Source organism: Thermobia domestica, chromosome 1 (assembly GCF_964235325.1).
Source record: "Thermobia domestica chromosome 1, izTheDome1.hap1.1, whole genome shotgun sequence".
NCBI lineage: Eukaryota > Metazoa > Arthropoda > Insecta > Zygentoma > Lepismatidae > Thermobia > Thermobia domestica.
In genome coordinates, this window is record NC_137454.1 from 263,012,514 (window position 1) to 263,035,113 (window position 22,600).

A 22,600-nucleotide genomic window follows, 5' to 3' on the forward strand; every position below is an offset into this window, starting at 1 on the left:
TTTATCTTGGTATTGTTCATTTGACTCTTCCGGCGGCCATTTTCCAATATGGCGGCGACGGTCACCTGGGATTTCAGGGGACTTTTAGTATGTTGTTTAGAAGATCATTTGCAACATCTGTACCAATTTTCAGCTTGTTACTAATTTGTTCCTTTCTTCATTAAAATTTGAGCTTCATTTACTGCACTATATATATATATATATATATATATATATATATATATATATATATATATTTTGTTGTTGGAAATTAGTACCAAACGGTACGTACTTTCGGCGTGCACCTCGTATATTGCGTAAACTCATTAAAAGTGACACTTCATTAGGAAACGTTTATTTAAAATACACCGTGAGCATAAAGTCCTGCCCTGATTATAAAAATTTATTACGGAATAACTGTTGGACAGAATAATGTAAATCCTGGTCCCTTACATAGGTTAGTACAGTAAAAGCTCTTTATTCGCGGGGTATGTGTTTCATAAATATGCCGCGAATACAGAAACCGTGTATACGGACTGGTAATTTATATGGGATTATAGGGGATACGTTCCTAGATGACAAAATAAAAAAAAATACATATATAAAAATCAATTTAGTGTAATTGAAGTTTTTGACCATATTGATTAATTATTATCTTCAGGCTTAGACAATGGTTTGAAGAATTTTGTAATTTTTTCTTGCTTGGCAGTTTTTAAAAGCTCCTTCAATTCAGACTGATATTCAACAGTGGCATTAGCAATTTGCCTCTTAAAAATAAGACTTCGTTCCATAGACGGATCAATTTTCATAAAGAAATCACAAAGTTCATTTGCCATTCTTAAACCTTCACTAAGATTTTTCAAATTAAATGTCACGTTTCCAGTGTTTGTTGAAGCCTCTTCTTCAATGGGCTGTGAATTTAACATTTCCTCCAAGTCGGTTTCAGTCAAATCTTCATCTTGCGATTCAAGAAATTCCTGAACGCCACTTGATTCTATCTGTTCGAACCCATCTCGTCCTATTCCATTCGCAATTTCGGCTATGCAAAGTCAAAGTTTGCAGTCAAAGTTTGAATTTGCACGTTCTTCGTCATTTTCCGCAGTCAGAGCAGGCCACAGTTTTTTTCAGCATGACTTCAATGTGTGTGGCTTCAGTTCTTTCAACGATACTTTTATGTTTACGATGCATTTTCCTATGTCAAATTTCTTCCAGCATTCCATAACATTCATATCAGGATTACATTCCATATTATCCAATACGATTTTGAAAGTTCGCCTAATGTAATAGAGCTTAAAGGACTGGATTATTCCTTGGTCCATAGGTTGAAGCAAAGCCGTCGTGTTGGGAGGTAAAAATGTCACTTTTATATTTGGATGCATAGTTTCAAGTTCGCGAGGATGACCTGGTGCATTGTCCAAAACTAGAACTGCTTTAAAGTCTAAATTCTTTTTTTTCTTTTCTTTTTTTTAAAATAAGTTTCAACTTCAGAAACAAAACGATTCCGGAACGAGTCACAAAGAATAGCGCTTGTAACCTACGCTTTCTTATTAGCACGCCAAAACACTGGCAGGTCGTCCTTGTTTTGATTTTTTAAAGCCCGAGGATTTAACGATCTGTAAAGCATCAGTGGTTTAATGACACAATCTCCAGATGCATTAGAACATAGCAGCAGTGTAACTCTATCCTTTGCTGCCTTAAATCCAGGAGCAGACTTTTCGCTTTTAGAAATGAATGTTTTGTTTGGCATTCTCTTCCAAAACAGTGCAGTTTCGTCTGCATTAAATACTTGCTGAGGTTTGTATCCTCCATCAGCTACTAAGTTTGCAAATTATTCTGGATATCGTTCTGCTGCAGCAGTGTATGCAGATGCAGCTTCTCCAGCGATTTTAATGTCATGCAATGATTGTCTCACCTTAAATTTATTGAACCAACCTTCCGATGCTTGAAATCCTCCATCTGTATATTCACCACTACAACTATCGTACAGTTGATTCGTTGACATTGAATGAGCGTGATATGGATGCAAACGACTCTCCAAGGCGTAAACGATCAAGCATTTCTATTTTCACTTTAAAGCGGTAACACAGATTTTCTTCGTGTCGAAACTCGTTTCTCATTTTTTTTTTTTTTTTTTTTTTAGTTGACATTACTGTATAAATTAGGAAGACAGCGGTAGAGACGTGTTACTCGATCACAATTTTTGTAACGAATGGAAAGACGAAACAATAAAACACGCAAAGCGGCTCTTACCAAAGGACGGAACGTCTAATAATGTGGTGGCATTTAAAAATATATTTTATTCATGTAGTAATAAGGTTGCTTTCATTCTGTTTGTTTACATTCTCAAAAACACCGATCGGGGCGAAGGCGGCTTATGTCAAAGTCCGAAGCAACACAGCGGCGATATCATTTAACAACATACTTTAGGCAAAGTTGTAATAAGGTCTATTTTACATTTTATTAGTCCATTTGACGGCGTTTACAAAGGATATTGGGTTGGATACCTATTGGAATCCTTTTTATTATTATGTATTATATGTACGCACTGATTAGATCCGCGAATATAGGAATTGGGTCGCATTTTTTAAATCCGCGAATAGTGAAAACGCGAATGAAGGAAGCGCGAATAAGGAGCTTTTACTGTATTACAAGTTTTTTAAAGACCAATAGATGGCACTAGTGCTACCCAAGAGTGACGCAGTACGTTACTTGGCGCGCGCGGGTTAGTTGGCGAAATGGCATCGAAGCAGGAGAAAGCGCAATGCGTGCTGTGGTATCACGAAAGCAAATCGCCCATTAGTAACATAAGTAACATAAGTGGGCTCCAAAAAAAAAAAAAAAAAAAAAAACTTGTAATACTAACCTATGTAACTGACCAGTATTTACATTATTATGTCAAATGGTTTTTCTGTAATAAATTTTTGTATTTAGGGCAAGACTTTATGCTCATCCTGTATAATGTTTTCCTCTGTGCCTCAGTTTTGCCGTTCTGAACCGATCATGAGTGCTTGTTCATCATACTTGATTATTGTGCCATTTCTTAAAAACTAAGGGCAAGGAACAATTTCCGGCGCCTTACGGCGCCCGACCCTTGGATTATCGTCGTCTTTGGTGGCTCCCATCAGTAACTACTGATTCTCTAATGAATCCAATTTTTTAGCTTCTGCCAGGCTACAAATTCGGCAATCCAACTACGCATAAATTCTAACTTAATCATAATAGGAAACTTCTAAATGAAGTATGTTAAAACTAATTTATTATTGGGAAATCCCACGGTTATGCCGGTTAGGCTAAAGGAGACGGTGATGATGAGAGATGAAGGAAATGGTGGAATGAAGAAAGTGGGAGGAAACGGGAGGACCCCGAGAAAACCCACGCACTCGGTGTTTGTCCACCACAAAGTTCACTTGGCGGGAGCAGGGTTTGAACCCGGGACCTCAAACACCAGAGGTGAACGCTCTACCACTGAACGCAGGGTGGCTCAGTGGTAGGTCCCAGGTTCAAACAGGCATAAGCGTGGGACGTAAAACTTAAAGATTTCATTTCATTTCATAATCTAGCATTGTTAATCTTTTTTCAGCTTACGCGAGGTTCTGGGTTTGATTATAGTGAAGAAGTATGTATAATTTAAAATATTCTGACTCAGAATTATAAAGCGATTGCAGATATTTGATCTCACAAGGGAAGATCAACAAGTGGCTCCGTTGAGATCCGAACGAAACAATTGAATTTGCATTTGATATGTTATAACTAGACGAATTCCAAAGTTATACGTGTCACCGGTCGGGATATCGTGAGTTGGAACATGTGTTGTACTGTAAAAGCTATTAGCTGGCAGAATAGTTTAAACTGGGTCAGTTGTTCGGAAACGGTTGGGTAGATGGAAAACTCGACGAACACGTAACTCATCATTTTGAAGGGCGCACTTTTAGGGTAAAAATGTTTACCCAGGGTCCCCCGAAGGGTAACAGACGGGATCCAACTCAAAAGTTTCAAATATCAAGGCGGTTAAGTAGCACATCGTTTGAAAGCTGTTGTTAAATGAAAGAAGATGGAGCAAGTCTCGTCTCTCTACGACAACCCTGTGCAGAATGGCGGCGAATCAAAATGAAAACAACAACTTAATTGAAAAGTCAGTGGGTACTTTGAATCCAAGATGGGCGCTTAAAACCTATGTCGAAAGGATAGACACTCCAAATTGCTGAAGCTAGGAAAACCAAATTTGGCATGAATGTCGATCACTAAACGCAGGTGATGAAAAGACACGAAATGCGGTATCTTGAGCTCAAATGCCCCACCAATTGACATCTTGAACTCAAAATGCCACACTATGTATCACTCGCACGTCTAGCTCAAACCACTGGAGCTGGAGAAGCAAAATGTGGTATTTACGTTTATTGCCAATAGTGGATACCAACAAAAAGTTCAAGATGTATCATCTGTTATCCAACATGGCTGCCATCCTGAAAAATGAGTTTGTATATGAATACTGACAATTATGTTGTAACTGACAATCGCAGCTAACAATTATGTTGCACTTCATTCATTCGACTCGTTGAAATAAAGAGATCTACTAGTGACCCGAGCGAAGTACAGAAGTTGCCACCAGGCGGTAGCTCAAACCGCCGCATCAGACGATTGGAAGCATCATAGAACGGAGACTACTATTGTTATTTATTTACCATTTTGATTATTTCGCTTCACGGCCCACTAAGTTCTATCGCGATGGAATCCATGAAGGTCGTCGATGTTGATGGGGCTATTTTTTTTTTTTTTTAATCTTCCAGGCACGTTTCAGGTGACATATCGATGTTCGAAGGCGGTGGGCGAAAAAGCGAGAGAACTTTCTTGGTTACTTTTATAGCTACTGACAACAAACACCGTGTGCGTGGATTTTCTCGGGGTTCTCCCGTTTCCTCCTACTTTCTTCATTCCACCATTTCATTAATTTCTCATTATCACCGTCTCCCTTAGCCTAGCCGGCATAAACGTGGGACGTACAACTTAAAGATTTCATTTCATTTTCTAGTTATTGACAGCGTAAACTCTTTGAATGTTAATAATATTTGCCTATGAAAAATGTAGTGATTAGATGGTTCTCCATAGGGACTTGAAATAAACAGAGCATACCACCGGATTATTTCATTTTGAGGTACCTTAGAAGTTCGAATGGAAGTCAATAATTATTTTTCTCTTATCGCAGGTATGTTCGACATACACATCTAAAATACGTACCGTTTTTCCATACTTTTAATTTTAATTTTCAAGTTATATATTTCTGTCAGTTTTCAACACAATTCCCACCATCTCCTTTTACACACTATTGCAATCTTTATATCTCACTATCAAATACGTCTTACAAGTCTTTTGTGGGTATGTTTTAGACACTGGAAAATGTAACTTTCGAGAGTACTTCTGTATTGAGAACTTCTGCCTCGCAGTCCCTTAGTCCTTCAGTTTTCCAAACATAAAGAGGTTACTTTGGTGTTCTTATCCTGTAAAAGCTTTCTTCTTATCCGGGAGACCATTTTTTCTTCATCCAGCTATCTAGAGACCTAACGTGAACCAATGTTGATGACTACAAATTATATGTCAAAATTCTATCCGCGATGCAATGAGAGAATCCTGTAAAATTACAGACACCCTCGCTGAGCAAAACGATACGTTTTATTGTAAAAATTATTAACGTGTAACAGTTTCACCAACTATCCACTTTGGTTTCATCAGACACTATAAATGCACAGGTAGTGACAGATTTAATATATAAGAGAGAGCAAAAAAGTCCACGAATCCTAATTGTTACTCAAAGCTGTCTTCTCTATCTTATATATATATATATATATATATATATATATATATATATATATATATATATATATATATATATATATATATATATATATATATATATATATATATGTATGTATGTATGTATGTATGTATATAAGCAATTATTTTCGCTGTCCCTTATATATTAAATTTGTCACTACCTGTGTATTCATAGTGTCTGATGAAACCAAAGTGGAGAGTTGGCGAAAATGTTACACGTTAATAATTTTTACAATAAAACGTAGCCCTATTGTTTTGCTCAGCGAGTAGTTTAAATCAAATTTATTTCTACGAAAAGCAAAGGTTGGACGATGGAAACATTACAGATTTCCTCATCAGTTAGTCTTCTGTCCTCCATGTCTAGGGCCTCAACAAGAACAACTTTTTTTTTCTAGGTGGTTGCAAAATTGCGAAAATATTTTCAGTTGAACCCCCTCTTCTCTCCTCTAAATTACCGCACACTTCTGCACAGTTTGTGGGGATGCAAGGAAGAGTCCCGACAAACATCCCTCTGGAGATGAATATTGATACTTTTTCACATGTACACAAAATCTTCATTAGGAACTGTACCTCTGTGGTGAAATCCGTCATTTCAAATCAGTACAGTAAGAAAAATCATAGATGAATATATTGAAAGTGAACATAAAAGCTTGAAATTTTGCACCATTAAGCTTTAAACTATAAAGTTTGTTCAAATGTAGTTATATTAATCTAGCTTTATTAGCGCCCGCGTATACGGGGAGGGTATCCGCTACATTCTTGAAAACAGTAGAGCGTATACTTATCAATAATTCTACACTGGTAAATACTACATTATATATATGGACTATGCTTTCACAATTTATTTTGCTCCTCAGACATGAAAGTTCAATCTGACAAGGGAACATCTTATATTGATAGTAGCATTGCCCAAACAAATAATGCGCAATCGATAGAGGAGTGAAGAAAAGTGAGAAATCCAAAGTTTTACGGGCCGACACCCAGAAACACAGGAGATACAGAGGAAAGAAGAATCTAGAATCATGTGAAAATAGCAATGCAAAAGATATACTGACACAGAAAGAACTTCAAAATGATTAAAGTAATCAAAATGACATTGACACAACAGTACAGTATGCAAACATTGTACCCACAAACATGCTCAATAACATCATATTTAATGCAGTGTTGCCAACTGAGCACAAAATGTAGTTTTGTTAAATGGTACGGATCACAAATTATAATGAAACCAATAACGTGTTAGGTGATACAATATTACGTGCATCAGAAGTGTGACCCTGCGAATCAATTGCCAATTCAAGCGCATGCATCATTTCTGTTTTGTGTGTTGTGTTTGATACTATGCTGATTTTCCACTTGGGCAAAACTGCTTCGACATTCTTCTTCGTCACTTATTTTCGTACTTCAGTGATTATATTCTTGTTTGTGGTCTCATATTTTGGTTTTAACTAGTTCGCATCGTGTACTGTATGTACTCTTCTAAATCCAAGATTCATATAGGAATTCATATAGGCCTATCCTCAAACGTTGGCAACACTGTACATCAAGACTTCACAGGTATGGTTCTACTCATAACTAGATTCGCTAGATGTTATAATTTGTTTTCCGTACCATCTAACACAACTTCATTTTGTGCTCAGTTGGCAACACTGCATTACATATGATGTTATTGAGCATGTTTGTGGGTACAATGTTTGCTTACTATACTGTTATGTAAATATCATTTTGATTACTTTAATCATTTTGAAGTTCTTTCTGTGTTAGTGTATCTTTTGAATTGCTATCTTCATATGATTCAAAATTCTTTTTTCCGCTGTATCTCCTATGTTTCTGGGTGTCGGCCCGTAAAATTTTGGATTTCTCACTTTTCTTCACTTCTCTGTTGATTGCGCATTGTTTGATTGGGCAATGCTACTATCAATATAAAATGTTCCTTGTGAGAAATGCATTGTTTCAGTTGGGAAACGTAGTAAGATTTGCATGCTTCTCTTATTGTATCTGCAAGTCTTGATTCAGCGGAACTTACACAGAAAACTTTTTATGTAGAGGTAAAATTTGCTTTCAGTAAAATTTAGTTATTCATCATAATGAAAAATGTGATGAGAAGCAGACAGTCTCTGAGAAATTCTAATGAACAGATTATTCACATTGGTTTAAACATAATAGTAAATGTTAAAGCGAACACGTTTTACTAACAAATAATTAAGTAAAACGCTGACTATAATTAATAATTGCACTGCAAAGATACCAATACATACGAAATACATTTCCCTGGTGTAGGTGCACTTTTACGACAAAACATCTGCGTTCCATATCACTATTAATGTGTTTCGGTACGAACACCACACAGGCAAAACAGCAAAGAGCAGAAATATGTAAGCAAACACATGGCGTGAGAGGCACAACTGAGCCAACGAGCGAATTCTGAAAAAGTATAGAATAGGGAAGTAAACATTTCCCGTATACTGATTAAATCCTACGATTTTCCTGGTACACCGTTAAAATTCACATTCAGTTAGTGATGATGTAAATACTTCCCAGGGAAGGAAGTTAAAAAGAAGAAAGCACTTTTAATTTAGCTTCCATTTCGTCTTATTACATCATAAAGAGAAAGTAGGCGACGATCGTTATGATTCACGAGAAAATGTCTTTTGTTTGTTGCGGGCAACACCCATACACATGTAACACATATGTAGGAAATGTTGGTTATAAGGGAACAAAAATAAATGTGAAAACAACAACAATAAGTGAAGTACCCAAATACAACTAGTGCAAACAAACTATAAAGCAATGCAATGAAATGTGCGTGTTGTACGTACACTCATGTCCAAACTGATTTTTGCATATCTATAACTGTCTTCTTGTAAGAATATAATTTGATAATGTTTTTGCAGGGTACTTTTAATACTGATACTATATGTATAATCGGGAAATGTATATGGGTAATTCTGAAATTAAGTGGAATTTTGCCATTTGAAAAATTTTAAAATTAAGCTGGATCGCTAGTCACCATTAGGGTAAAACTTTCTCAATAGATGGCAGAACATATTGCGACACATGCGACGTTGCCACATGAGTTACGGATAGAAAAGTGTTTAGACACGATCACATTTTATACATGATTTACTACCAAGAGAAATGAGAGTTTTATTTCCATTTTACTCAATACTGCCTGCTTTAAAATATGAATTAATTATATTCTTGGATCAAAGGTGATTTTTTTCAACTCATAAAACGTTATGCGTATATTTTTCTCAAACTAGATGTCTTTAGAGCGCAGATTAAGAAATCGATTACTGATACAAAATCATTACATAAATTTCATCTTTTGGACAAAACAGACTCTCAGTACGCTCAAAAATGGTATTTTATAAGCGTAGTTGCCATCCTTGGTGGACCTCTACTTTAGAGGTTTAATTTTCATTGTTAAAATTCCAGCGTTTTCAGGTCAAAGCGTTTGCATTTAGAGGAAAATTATATAATTTTTATGATAATTGTTTCTCAGAAAATGGCAGTGGAACGTTATACATTTATTTATAACTAGATGTCTCTACGGTGCAGATTAAGAATATGTGTACAAATACAAAATCATTACCTGGGTACATAGGACAAAACAGTTCTTAGTAGTTCAAAAATGGTATTTTATAAGCGAAATTGCAATCCTCGGAGCTGCTTTAGTTTAGGGGCTTAAATATTATGGCTAATATTCTAGCGTTTTCTGGGTAAAATACAGCTTAAACTGCATTAAATGAAAACTGTTACCAACTTTTGCTAGTTTGCTTACTTACACAGGCAGATTTATTCCACAATCCAGGTGGAATGAGGAATCTGAGACTTATAGGGCCTTATGCAGAGTCGTTTTGATGTATGGTTTGCGTCATACTAAAATCCTGATTACTGCAGGAAACATATTTTAATCGAAGGCTTTAGTATGGCACTAATCACGAATCAGAACGATTCTGTATAAGGCCCGTAGTGAGTAAAGCTACGCGATTAACACGGGTGTTAGGGTATCGAAGGCGTTACTTGAAATTCTCTAGTTTAATATTCCACGATTATACTCCGAATCTAAAAGAAGCAGTGATGGTGACTATCAAAATGGTGAACTGAAGGAAGTGTGAAAATACCGAGAAAATCCACGCACACTATGTGTCCTATATAAAGTCCTTCTGGCGAGAAGTGCGATCGAACAGGCGATCTCGTACGCCAGAGGTGATCTATCTACCGAGCTATTTACAGCTTATTTTATTAAAATCTACTAGTATATTTAACCTACTTCATTTCTCCAAGTGTTTTGCAAGCACTTGCTTTTGCATCTTGATTGCTGTACTTCATATAACACATGATCTTCTACAATAACAAGCTCAGGTATGAATTCTTCCGTCTAAGTTTCCTTCGAAGCACAATGATAGGACGTTACAGAAAAAAAAAAAACATTCATATTTCTTGGTTATGCCATGTAGGCTAAACGAGTCGGTGACATTAAGAATGAATGAAATGATAGAATGAGAAAAGTAGGAGCACACGGGAAACCCCGAGAAAACCCACACACACATAAAGCTCACCTGGCAAAGCTGAGATCGAACCAGCGACATCACGTACAAAATGTCAATGTTCTACCACGGAGCCACTGCAGCTCCGGAGTACAAAAAGGATTTGCATTTCTATAGGAGTCGTTGCGTTTCTGAACTGAAGCTATACATACTTTCTTTTCTCTATAGGAAAAAAAAATTCAAGCTGTAGGTTTTATGATTTTTTTAAAATACTAACTAGGGAAGGTCGCGGGGTGTTACTCTGGCTTCGTATCGATATTATGCTCAGTCAACGCCCTTTTACATATGAAACAATTAGGCAACCGGGTAAACCTCAATCCCAAGCGTATTCGAATTAAGAGCGTTAAAAGTTCAAAATTGAACAGATTTTGCAGAAAGTTTGAAGTATCATTTCTAGAGATAAATGCTTCAGTTTTAGTAGCAGGGGATTTTCTTGGGCGCCCAACACAGTGGTAAGATCAAAACGTACGTATTTTGCAAGATAAGGTCGATTATTTGAAAGAGGGTGAAGGCTTATGGAGTCTTACACCTTGCAAATTGCCTCCCATTTGATATACTGGACCAATAAGCTAATAAAATGTATTTGCTACCCCTATTCGACTGTAGTGTCATTCATATATCACTTTCCTCCATCTTCAAATTGAATAATAACGTTAGTGTCGGAAACGCTTTGTCAGGCGTGCAAAATTCAATGAAGAATGTCGTGTACGATGATCTATATTGTAGTGTTCTTCCCTCTTCTGTAGCTAGGAATGAGACCAATATTTTCTCAAAACGCTCTGTCACCAATATGTTGTTTTATCCGGATCAGCTGTTCAACAAAAAAATTTGCACTGGGGCGCACTACAACACAGTATCATATATGGAAAACGAAAATGAGGTTATTGTTAAAATGAAGTTAAATCAAATAAATTATCCACTACAGGCAGTGAATACAAATATTAATTTATACCACCGATATTTCATTTGTGGTTAGTCATGCGTAAATGGCTACCCAAAGAGCTCGCGCAGTGCCAGAGAGGCCTACCGCGGAACAAACCTGAGCGCTACTCCGACCCTGTCGGCCTATGCTGATGCATCACAGAATACGGTGTTCTAATACATCATAGGTAGCCATGTGCTTAGTTTTCAGTGAATTGAAATATCGATTATGGGAAAATATTGGTCCAGCCCCAAGGGATATTCTAAAATATTCAACGACAAACTAGACCGAAAATTAAAAAAAAAAAAAAATGGATAACGGGAATGTGCGCTCAAAGTCGTCAACAGGTGGTTTTTATTCTCGAGAAAACCGCTGTTTTGCACACATCATCGCTAGCGATTGTTTGTTTTTTGGTCACATTTCTCGCGGAATACCGTAAAATATTGCCTGGAGTTTGGTCACTATTTTCAAACAATTGTCATTAAAATCCGTCTAAAATTTAAAAAAAAATGACTAGTGGTGAAATATTGAAACTCTACCTTCCACAATAGATACCATCATGTCCATGGGATTTCTCGGGGTACTCCCGTTTCCTCCCTTCTTCTCATTCCATCAACTCTTCCATCATCATTCACTTGCCTTAATCATCGTCTTTCTTAGCCTAAAGGGCATACTCGTTGTATGTTAAACTGAAATATTTCATTTTTTTCCATAATACACAAAGGCCGGCTGGGTTGGGAGTCCCGTTCCAGGGGGCGTCATTTAGGGGGGGGACAGAAGGGGTCAATTGCCCCCCCCCAAGAGTTTGAGGAATACATATACTCAGGGATTTATTTGTAGCCAGGGAAGCCTGGGAATTTCCCTCCTTCTAAGTTTTGACTTCCTTGTCTCTTCGTTCAGTCTTCCCAGATAAAATACCCCTTTCATAGGCTATATAATCTGTTATAAAGTACAATAATTCAACTTCACGTTTTAGTAGCAATCATTTATAAATATTCCCCCCTTCTACAAAATCCACAAATAAATCACTGCATATACTTAATCGATTATCTATTAATATACTAGTGTGAAGATATGTGTATTTGGACATATGGAAAAGTATCTTATTTTGGACAATGGGACATTTCATTTTAAAAGAACATTTCAGTCAAAAGCATCATCATTCGTTTCAAATTAAATCACCTATCGACTTGTTTTTCTAAGTTCATTTGCCTTTGCTGTCTGTCATTCATTTCTTACGTTGTAATTTTTCAATTAATAAAATAACAGATTGCTTCCCCGTCAGCATTCCTATCATCACCTTACCTTGGTTAATCTACGAGCATGCACTTTTTTCATCGAGAAACAAATCAGAGTGAATAACCCAGGATATGAACCCGGAAGGAACGCCATACAAAATGGATTGAGACACTATTGGAAGGGACAGTCGACATGGAGGGAGAGACGAGTTAGAATGTAGACCGCGAGCTTAATTTTGAACTTTACGATTGATAGCCTTGCTCTGTCTTATAGAGCACCTTTGTTTCGGCTAACGCCAGATAGCCATCTACGACGATGTATTGCTTTTTAAGAAGAAGTTTTAAGTTTAGCTAGAATCGCGGTCTTCGTAAAGTTGGTTTCTCAGTCCGGGTTTCGCCGACTTTTAACCTTGGTAACTTGAACGACCAGCCAGCCAAACAGAAGGATGGACGAACGTCGGCCCGTTGGAGGAATCGTCGAGAGGACAACGATCAGATCAGCAAGTAAGTGCGAGTAGATTAACCTCTCCTGAAAGTTACTCCCTTCTTACCCCTTTTTCACCCCCTTTTTACATCACAGTCTGTTTCTTTTATACTTGTCACATTTTATTTAAATGCAACCCAGGTCTGGTCCCGTACCTCGCATTTTGTCAAGTTCCATGAATACAAAATCCTGGGCGCAACTTGTCGGTTCTGGCATCCCCAATTACGTTGTTTATGAGTACATTATCTGAGCTTTCAGACCGACAAGGGGCGACTGCACATGGCGGAGATGTGGTTTTAACTTGTGTGGATGCACACATATCTGCGACCCTCGATTTATTTTGCATTAGTTTGTTTGCCGCCCACCGTTAGAATTTAATGAAATTCTATTTGTTTTACCACCCTCCCTCCACCCTCTCGATTTGTTGTGTTATTTTGTTTTATGTGCATTTTAGTTACATTATTTAGAGATATTTAGAGAAAATGGTGAATACTAACATTATGGCACAAGCTCGTCTTACGTCTCTAGATTCTATTGTGCGCCCCACATTTTTTCACGGCAAGTATGGGGAAGACGTTATTCGTTTTTTTGAGTATTTCGAATCTTACTGCGTCATTTATGAGTTTAATGCAGTAAAGAAGCGTCATTTGCTTCCATATTTATTACGGGACGGAGCCTTAGCGTGGTTTCTAGCTTTAACTAGGACAGATGATTTTGTGAACTTGTCGTATGTAGACATAAAGAGACGAATGATCACATTATTTGGTGGTTTTGTAGTTAAGAAGGTGACGGAACACACCATTCGTTCTAGAGATCAAAAAGAAGGGGAACCTATCATGTCATACATTTATGAGAAGTTAGATCTCATACTTAGTTTTGATAAAGCCATGCCTATACAACAACAAATCAATTTCCTTATTGAAGGGTTATTGCCTCAGTATTTTAAGCTTACATGCAACAAATCGTTTCCATCTGTTGATGCGTTATGTGAGTTTTTATTACAAGAACAGTCACCTGAGTTAATAGTAAATTATAAGACGCTCATTAAATCTAATTCGAAAGAACAAGTCTTGCTGTATAGTACACCGGAATTTATCGCTAAGATAGCTGATGTTTCATTGCGCGATAATTCTCATGTTTCATTTCCTCTCGAAGAACAACAGGGAAAAAAAGAAATGCTTGAACGTTTGCATTATCATATCACATCCGCTGGGAAAGAATGCGGTGATGAACAGTCAGTAGATTCTATTCCGCCTCATCAACAGAAATGTAACTCTTTTTTTTTTCTTTTTGTTCCTCTGAATGTAAGAGTGCCGATAATAATAATAATATGCATGATAGAATGGGCTCTGCGACGAATACCTCTGTTATGGTTAAGAACGAACAGAACAAGCGCAAACAGAATCATAGTACGTTTCACGTGAGTAATAAAATACACTGTCCGGCCAAAGCATTAGTGTGCAACATGGCACAATTCAAGGGAAGTAATAATGGTAATGTTTTCCATAGCGGAAATAGTTCAGGGAATAGTGAGAGACCTGCTTTTAAGACTCACACGTTAACTACGCCTATTGTTAGGGATAGGATTCTGCCTTGCATCAAAATTACTATTGGAAATAAAGAGTATAAAGCGTTGTTGGACTCTGGGAGTCAAATTTCAATTTGCACTAGAGAGCTCCTTCCTCCGAACACTAGACTTGTTAAAAGACGTACTATTATCCGTGGCATCTCAGGTAAAGAACTTGAAACTAACACGTTAGCTGTACTGAAGTTCAAAATTGACGGCTATTCATTTACGCATACTTTTAGAGTTGTTGACAAATTTGCATATTCTGTTTTGTTGGGAAATGATTGGTTACTTCCTCAACATGTCACTATTAACCAGGATATTCACGTAGTTCACATAGTTAGGTTTGGGAAGCCTACAGATCACGCTTTACCTGAAAGTCATGCTATAGGCACAGTTTCCGAACAAACAGCGAACCTTATGGAAGCGTATTTCATAACGGCGAAATCTGTTACTTTACCACCAAATTCCAGTGTTTCAGTACCTGTTCGTAAAATTAATGATTTAGTGGGAGTTAAAAATATTTTGCAACCCAATGAAAAAATCTGTTCTAAAGCCGAAATTTTTGTTAATGAGTCTAGAGTGGATCCTGTTAATCCTGTCATTAGAGTAGTCACCCAACCAACAAAAAGTTGTGTTTAGAGAAAAATCTTCATTTAGGTGAAGCCATTGACATTAGGCCGTTTGCTCATTACCCAAATGATACAGATAGTGTTCAAAATAATGGTTTAGCCAGTAAACAAGACAACAATAACTTTCCTGCTGGTTTTGATGTCAAGCGTGTGGACATTAACCCTCAACTTTCGGACGATCAGAAGCAAATGTTTTATTCTGTTATAGAGGAGTATAAGGATTGTTTTTCTTGGTCAGAGGATGATTTTGGAGTGGCCAAGGGCTACGTACATGAAATTAAAATGCTAGATAACGTCCCAGTTCACACCAATCAGTATGCAATACCCTTCCACTTAAGAGAAGAAGTTAAAAAACAGATTGATACTTTGCTCAAACAAAAGGTTATTAGGAGGTGCATCTCGAGTTATAACTCGCCTATTCTCGTGAAAAATAAATCTGGATCTTATAGATTTTGTTTGGATTGTAGAGCTATTAACCTACACATTGCACCAGACAGTTTTCCTGTACCGTCGATAGAAGACATTCTTTCGCGTCTTAGTAAGTGTCGCTACCTGTGCTGCTCGGACTTGCTCAGTGGTTTTTTCAAGTGAAAATCGCGGAAGAATACCAACACGTCACTGCCTTTTCAATCCCAGGAGCGGGTTCTTTTTGTTTTACAGCACTTCCTCAAGGCCTTATCACTAGTTCCGCTGCGCTGGTTTAAACAGATTAGTGAAAATGACATTGGAAGGATTAGAATCTGAACAAATTTTCGGGTACCTTGATGATTTTTTTTGGGGGTGGGAACACTTTTGAGGATGTTATCAATCTCACCAAGAAGTTATTTCAACGAATTAGAGAACGTGGTCTTTAACTTGCACCAGAAAAAAAACGAAATTGGCTTATTTTTCATTAACAGTTTTGGGACACGATATTTCGTACGATGGCTTGCGAATTTCCAAGAAAATAACTGACTCCATTAGTAATTATGAACGTCCGAAGACGAAAAAACATGTGAAAAGTTTTCTAGGATTAGCTAGCTTTGTAAGACGATTCTTACCTAATTTTTCTGAAATTGCGGAGCCTTTGAATTCACTTCTCAGAAAGGATGTACCGTTTAAGTGGACACAAAAACAACAAGATGCTTTTGAGAAAATTAAAGATCTTATCATAAAATCGCCATATTTGATGCATTATAATCCGAAACACCCTGTATACTTGTTCTGTGATGCATCAACTCGCGGTCTGGCTGCCGTGCTCAAACAACCTATATCCTCTCCAGATGACCCAGAGTTAGCACCTATTGCTTATTGTAGCCGTAGCTTAAGTAAAAGTGAGAAGTCTAGACATCCCTATGAACTTGAACTTTTGAGTATCATATATGCCTTTAGATGCTTTCGTTATTTTTTGCTAGGACGTCACTTTTTTTTTGAAAACCGATTGTAAGAGTCTTTTGTTTTTGAAGCAGACAAAAAATGTAGGTAAATTTGCTAGGTGGCTTAGTTTTATTGAACAGTATAGCTTTACTGTGACACACATATCTGGGGTATCTAACATAGAAGCCGATGCACTTTCACGTTTTTCTCGTGCCCCCAGGGACATTTCTGATGAGCAACAAAATGAGGAAGACCCTCGAGTATTTTCTTCCACTGTTACAGAGTGTAACAATATGCTAAGTGACGAGCCTTCTCTCAGAAATGAACAAATGAAGGACCCGTTTTATAAGGATATTTTTGATTGGTTAGAGAACAAGGAAAAGAAAAATCCCAAAATTGAAAGACAGGCATTTTATTTCACGGTTAAAGAAGGAATCTTGTATAGAAAACAAAAAACATCTAATGGTATGAAATTTTTAGTTGCTGTACCTGTTTCATTACGCTATAAAGTTTTTGATGCGGCTCATACTTCTGCCATTGGTTCAAGTCACGGAGGTTTTTCCAAGACATATGATCTTTTAGTGAAATCTGTGTATTTCCCTAATATGAAACAATATATCTATCAGAAATGCAAAGAATGTTTAATTTGCCAGTCCAGCAAAAATAAACCTGGTTCTGCTTATGGTACATTGCAAACGTATCCTCAAGTGCCGCCCTTCTATCGCATTTTCGTAGACACTGGAGGGGTGTACTCCTCGAGTAATATTTTGAGACACAAGTATTTGATTGTCGTAGTCGATGCAGCTACTCGGTATACTATTTGTGGTTCATTAGCAGATATAACAGCGTCTTCTGTAAGTAGTTTTCTCTATGAAAATGTAATTTTGAAATACGGTATTTTCAAAGAATTAGTCACAGACAAAGGTCCATGTTTTACAAGTAACCTATTCAAGGAGTTGTGTGCAATGATTGGAGCTAAGATTCGATTTGTAAATTTTCAAGCTCATTACGCTAACGGGACTGCTGAGATAGCTATCCGAAACATTGAACAGAGACTGAAATCTGCGTTGTGTAATAAAGATCAAGGAAAATGGGTCGAACTGCTGCCGTCTATTGTGTTAGCCCACAATTTAACTGTTAACTTATCCTCTGGATACAGCCCCTTTGAACTTTTGCATGGATTCAGATGTAGAATGCTACACGAAGCAATTTTGGACACCCCTTGTCAATTTCAGGACAATGCTGAACGTTTACAGCAACTTGGAGAAATACGAGACAAAGCCCATGATAAATGGTTCCAGAGACATAAGACGGCAACGAAATTTTATGACAAACGTCATTCGAAACCCAACTTTAGGCCGTGTCCAAAAGTGCATAGTGCACACTTCGAGGATGCACACTCGAAGTCTACAAATGGAGTGCACACTAAATAGTGTACACTTCGTAAAATTAGCTTTTGATCAGCACTTGGTTACAGCGCCTCGTTGTGGTGGAATATGGAACATTGATGACAAAAGAAGGGAGAATTTCGCGTACTAGAAAAAATTAGCATGCTTTTTTTTCTTTAGATGAATGACTTTCCAGTTATATTAAAGATAAATAAACCGTACAGATTGACTATATGGGGTAACCATAAAATGATTTAAGAGTTTTTTTCATGTATGCCAACAGCTTCAGCTTTGCCGTGCCTGCAAATATTTGTCATTTTGGGTATTTCACGCGCAGATTAACAAGAGCGGAGCATAAATGCAATACATATATAATATATGTTTGCGTTGTCTTATGTGCACAATAAACTCGTAACAGCATAAAAAACACTAAACTATTGGCGATATTCTACTTTATTAGGCATGCTTGCGGAGTTAATATTTAATAATCTCCCGAAAGAAGAGTAGAACTGGTGATTAGGGCGCTGAAGACACTTTTGCGAATTAGTTTAGGAATTTTATTGCAACTGAAAGTAGGCAACGTGCAAGAGCGTTAGGACACCGAGGGAAGTGGTATTTACAATAATGTGGCACAAAACTACTTTGGGAGAGGGTTGATACTGAGTATAATTGCTTCCTGTACGGTAGATTTCACAACAATGACAGTATAATTGTTGTAGTTCTACTGTATTCTTTCAGTTCAGGCATACTGATTGAACTCTTTCTACCATATTGCGCTAATATTGAAGTTCCTTAGATGTTATTCTTTCACTGTGAATTTATTGATTTTACCTGGAAATCATCGAAATAGTGTCTCCGTATTCTTAATCTACAGCAAAAGTTAACACATAGAAGGATGACAAGGAAAGAAATGGTAAAGTTGAACAACGTGAGGACCAAAATTACAGAAAAAAGCTATTATGTCGCTATGAAATACCAATTTATAAGGATAATGCATACTCAAGGCGAATAACCCTAATGAAAGTAGTATGGTAAAAATAACAAAAAAAAAGTGAGATTACTATCTTATAAGCCTGCTTGAATGGAGTTATATTGTATACACTTCAACATTTACGTGCATTTTACTACGCTTTCGGCGCCCTACATCTCTCTTGAAATATACTCTCCTACATGCTTCCCACTGCGAAAATGGTTATTCAGTAACGAAACAAATCCCCTCGTCTAAATATAAACGTAAAATAAACTACTAAAAATATAATAAGAATTTTATGAAAATTAAGAGACGGTTTTATGAAAAAACACAGTATGTAATGTAATGGCTCTCATTGTTCAACTATACGGAAGAAATTATTGTTCATAATCTTTTAATACTGGGTACAGTAATGGGATTATATGAATTAAGAAGAAGGCAAGTCTTTACTTTGGACATTTCTTTCAATGAATCGTTCAATGAACCGATTCGTAACGAAGACGGAAAAGAAAGTGCTCTGCGGGGTTCCAACCAGCCTTCACTCGCTAACACTCGCTCGTCAATATTATGTGAATTAAATATTATACTTTGGTACAAAAAGGAACCAACCTACCTACTACCTTATATACAGTATATGGGTGAAGAGGCAAGTTGTTAAAACCGGAACCAAGAGATCAAATCGCTAAATCGAAGAATAAAAAAATGAAATGGCCATAGTAAAGACTTACCAGGAGTAATTTGTGAAATCTTTGATAAATGTGGAGAAAGGAATTTTTGATCTGTATTTCACTTTTCGGTACCTGTCAAAAATACACCATGTACGGTAATTGGTATATTACAGTCTCTCTCAAGTGCAAGGAAATATGGTATCATTGAAAGGAATTCGTTTAGAATCAAAACTATAAAATTAGGCTTATGTGTCTATGAATTAACATTTGCGGCTGCGGCTGTAGCTGTAGCTATAGCTATAGAGAAATGAATAATCTATGTATACTATGCTAGAACTTAATATATTCATACACCATTAAAATTTGTCATTTACGTGCAAATAGCCGCATTGCCGATAGTGCATCTATTTCAATTAAGCTACATAAACCATGTAATATTTAAGCACAAATGTCTTTATAGCATTATTAAAGAAACTATTTGTTTGTTTTCCCTATACTATTTTAAATTCTATTGCATACTCAAAGAACATAACGTAAATACATTTGTTATTTGCGTAATATTTTTATATTCGACTTGTAAAATCACTAACTTGTATGTTTATCAAGTAAATTATTATAAAATCAGTCCACAAATATATTTACTTAAACAAAAATATTAAGAATATGCCTGTTAAAATTTTATTAGGTCATTCTACGAGAAATCGCCATATTAAGCACACAAGTATACTAACGTAGTGTACATCCTCGCACACTACACACTATGCACTCGCACACTTGTGAACTTGGACCTTTTGACGCACACTAGGTGACGTCACTTCCGGAAATAAGCGTACTTCAAATGTGCACTTGTATCTTTTGGACACGGCCTTAAAGTCGGAGACAAGGTATGGATTTTGGACAGAACCATGAAGAAAGGATCCACCAGAGCTTTCAGTGGACGTTATTTTGGTCCAGGAATCATTCAGGATATTGACCACCCAAATTCCTATTTTGTTAAGTTCAAGACTGCACGAGGAAGATTTAAGGTTGATTCGATTGCAGTACAAAGATTGAAGAAGTACTATGAGAAACAGGAGAAGGAAAACGAGGGAGAGGGAGAAGAAGATGATGTTGACTTGGATATACAAGACGTTGTCGAGGATGCTACTGCGAATGCCTGCTGTGCCGAAGAACAGGAAGAAAAACATAAGAGAGGGAAAGAAAAAGAAGAACACTATGAGATTATTTTTAATCCTGCGGTGAACATGATAGAAAAAGAAGAAAATATTCCATCTGTGAATCTTCGTGAAGTTGTGATTGCCAACCAATTACCTACTTGGGCTGAAACAGGGAAGAATTGTTCTGGCTTGAAACCGAAGTTTGGTGCCAATTCTGCAATCAACAAGAAAATCAGTGTTTTTCGAGGAGATATCACTATGATTAAAGCTGACGCCGTTGTCAATCCCACGAATGAATTACTTATTCCATTAGGAGGAGCAGATAGAAGTATCCAAGAAGCTGCAGGAGAAGAATTTCGTAAAGATTGTGAGAAAATACGTTCTTTAAAACCAGGACAAGTGAAGATTGCTCCAGGCTATAATCTCCCCGCTGATCATGTATTATTGACGTGTGGTCCCAGAGATGCGAACAAGAAGACTTTGGAGAATTGTTATAACAATTGTTTTGATTTTGTGTTGAAAAATCAGTTTTCAACTGTGGCTTTTCCTTGCATCGCTGCTGGTGCATTTCATTTCCCTAAGGAACCTGCTGCGAGAATTGCATTGCTGAGTACACGAAAATTTTTAGAGGATCATGTGGACAACGTAGACCGTATTGTATTGTGTATTTTCGACAAGGAGAATTGGGATCTCTATCAGCGTCTTTTACCTGTGTATTTTCCCTTGGAAGAAGGAAAAGAAGTGGAAGCTGTTTCTCTGCAATGAAGTTTTTTTTTTTAAAAAAAAAAGAGGAAAAAAAGACTGTTCTCAAAGGAAGATTTGATGGATTAGGAACATCTGTGAAGTTGGTGACGAATTTTGTTTTGACACTGGCCATGTCATTATGGAATTTGTTTTGGTTTGTTTGTATTTCTAAGTCTTGCCGGCAATAACAATTACAACGAAGATAAGGAGAAAAAGGAGTACTCATATAGACATCATTGTTTTTTCAGTTACCTAGAACTGTTGGTTAACCTTGTAGAACACGTTCTTTTTCCTAGTCATCTTATCAACAGCTTATAAACTGTATAAATTAGTATCTAGGCGCCAGATCAACATCTTATTGATACATTATGTTTTGCAGAAGAAAACTAGGGAGATAGACGCAACTGTGAATTAATATGTGTATGCTATCTATGTTATGATAGTGATGAAGAAGGAATTCTTATTTTTTTTTTTTTTGCATTTTTCAAGTTGCATTTTATAACCCAAATGTGGATGTAAAGAAGAATGAAGTTTTTTTTCTTTCCCTGGATTTTTGGCTCGATCCTACGATTTATTATTAGTTATTGGGAATATACTCAGTCAATGTATTCTTTTCAAAGGAATATACACTGTTATAACCCTTGTGCGATTTTAGTGATTCTTTTGAATGATCAATTTTTCATCGCCTGCAGTGTATATAATAAATTTGTGTATTTCATCATGAAGATGACTTGGGATTTATGTATGATGAAGATTTGTGCTTATTTGATGTATATTTTTGTATATTTGAAGATTTGACTTGATTCCACATTTTCCTGTGGGCATACGTGCTTTTACTTTTGTATAAAAAAGTTTTTTTCTTTTTTTTTTCTTTTAGCGCATATCTAGTTAGGGATTTAGGAATATGTTTGGTGATAGTCTGACATGTTGATTTTTTCTTTAAGGTTTTAATAGCCAGTGCAGAGGGCTATAACTCTGCCAATACGTCGGACATTGTGGAACTAAATTCTCCACAATTCGTTTTTCTAAAACCTGAAATCAACATTCTTTTGTGTTGTTTTATCTATTCTTTCTATGGGTAGCTAGATTAATTTTTCTTCTACCGCGTAATGA

General features: G+C 36.7%; 1 protein-coding gene across 2 annotated transcripts in view; it reads right to left on the reverse strand.

Annotated features, from left to right (window-relative positions):
* The window catches only part of LOC145660787 (uncharacterized), a 207,886-nt gene that overhangs the window by 129,233 nt on the left and 56,053 nt on the right, over positions 1 to 22,600 (reverse strand). The window contains exon 1 of one of the 2 annotated variants that reach the window (XM_081726199.1): positions 8,067 to 8,195. The exons of the other annotated variant lie outside the window; for it this stretch is intronic. Coding sequence (XP_081582325.1) covers positions 8,067 to 8,075 — 9 coding nt within the window. The 5' untranslated portion in view covers positions 8,076 to 8,195. Of the gene's footprint in view, positions 1 to 8,066; positions 8,196 to 22,600 lie in introns of those variants that run through there. 2 annotated transcript variants of the gene reach the window in all.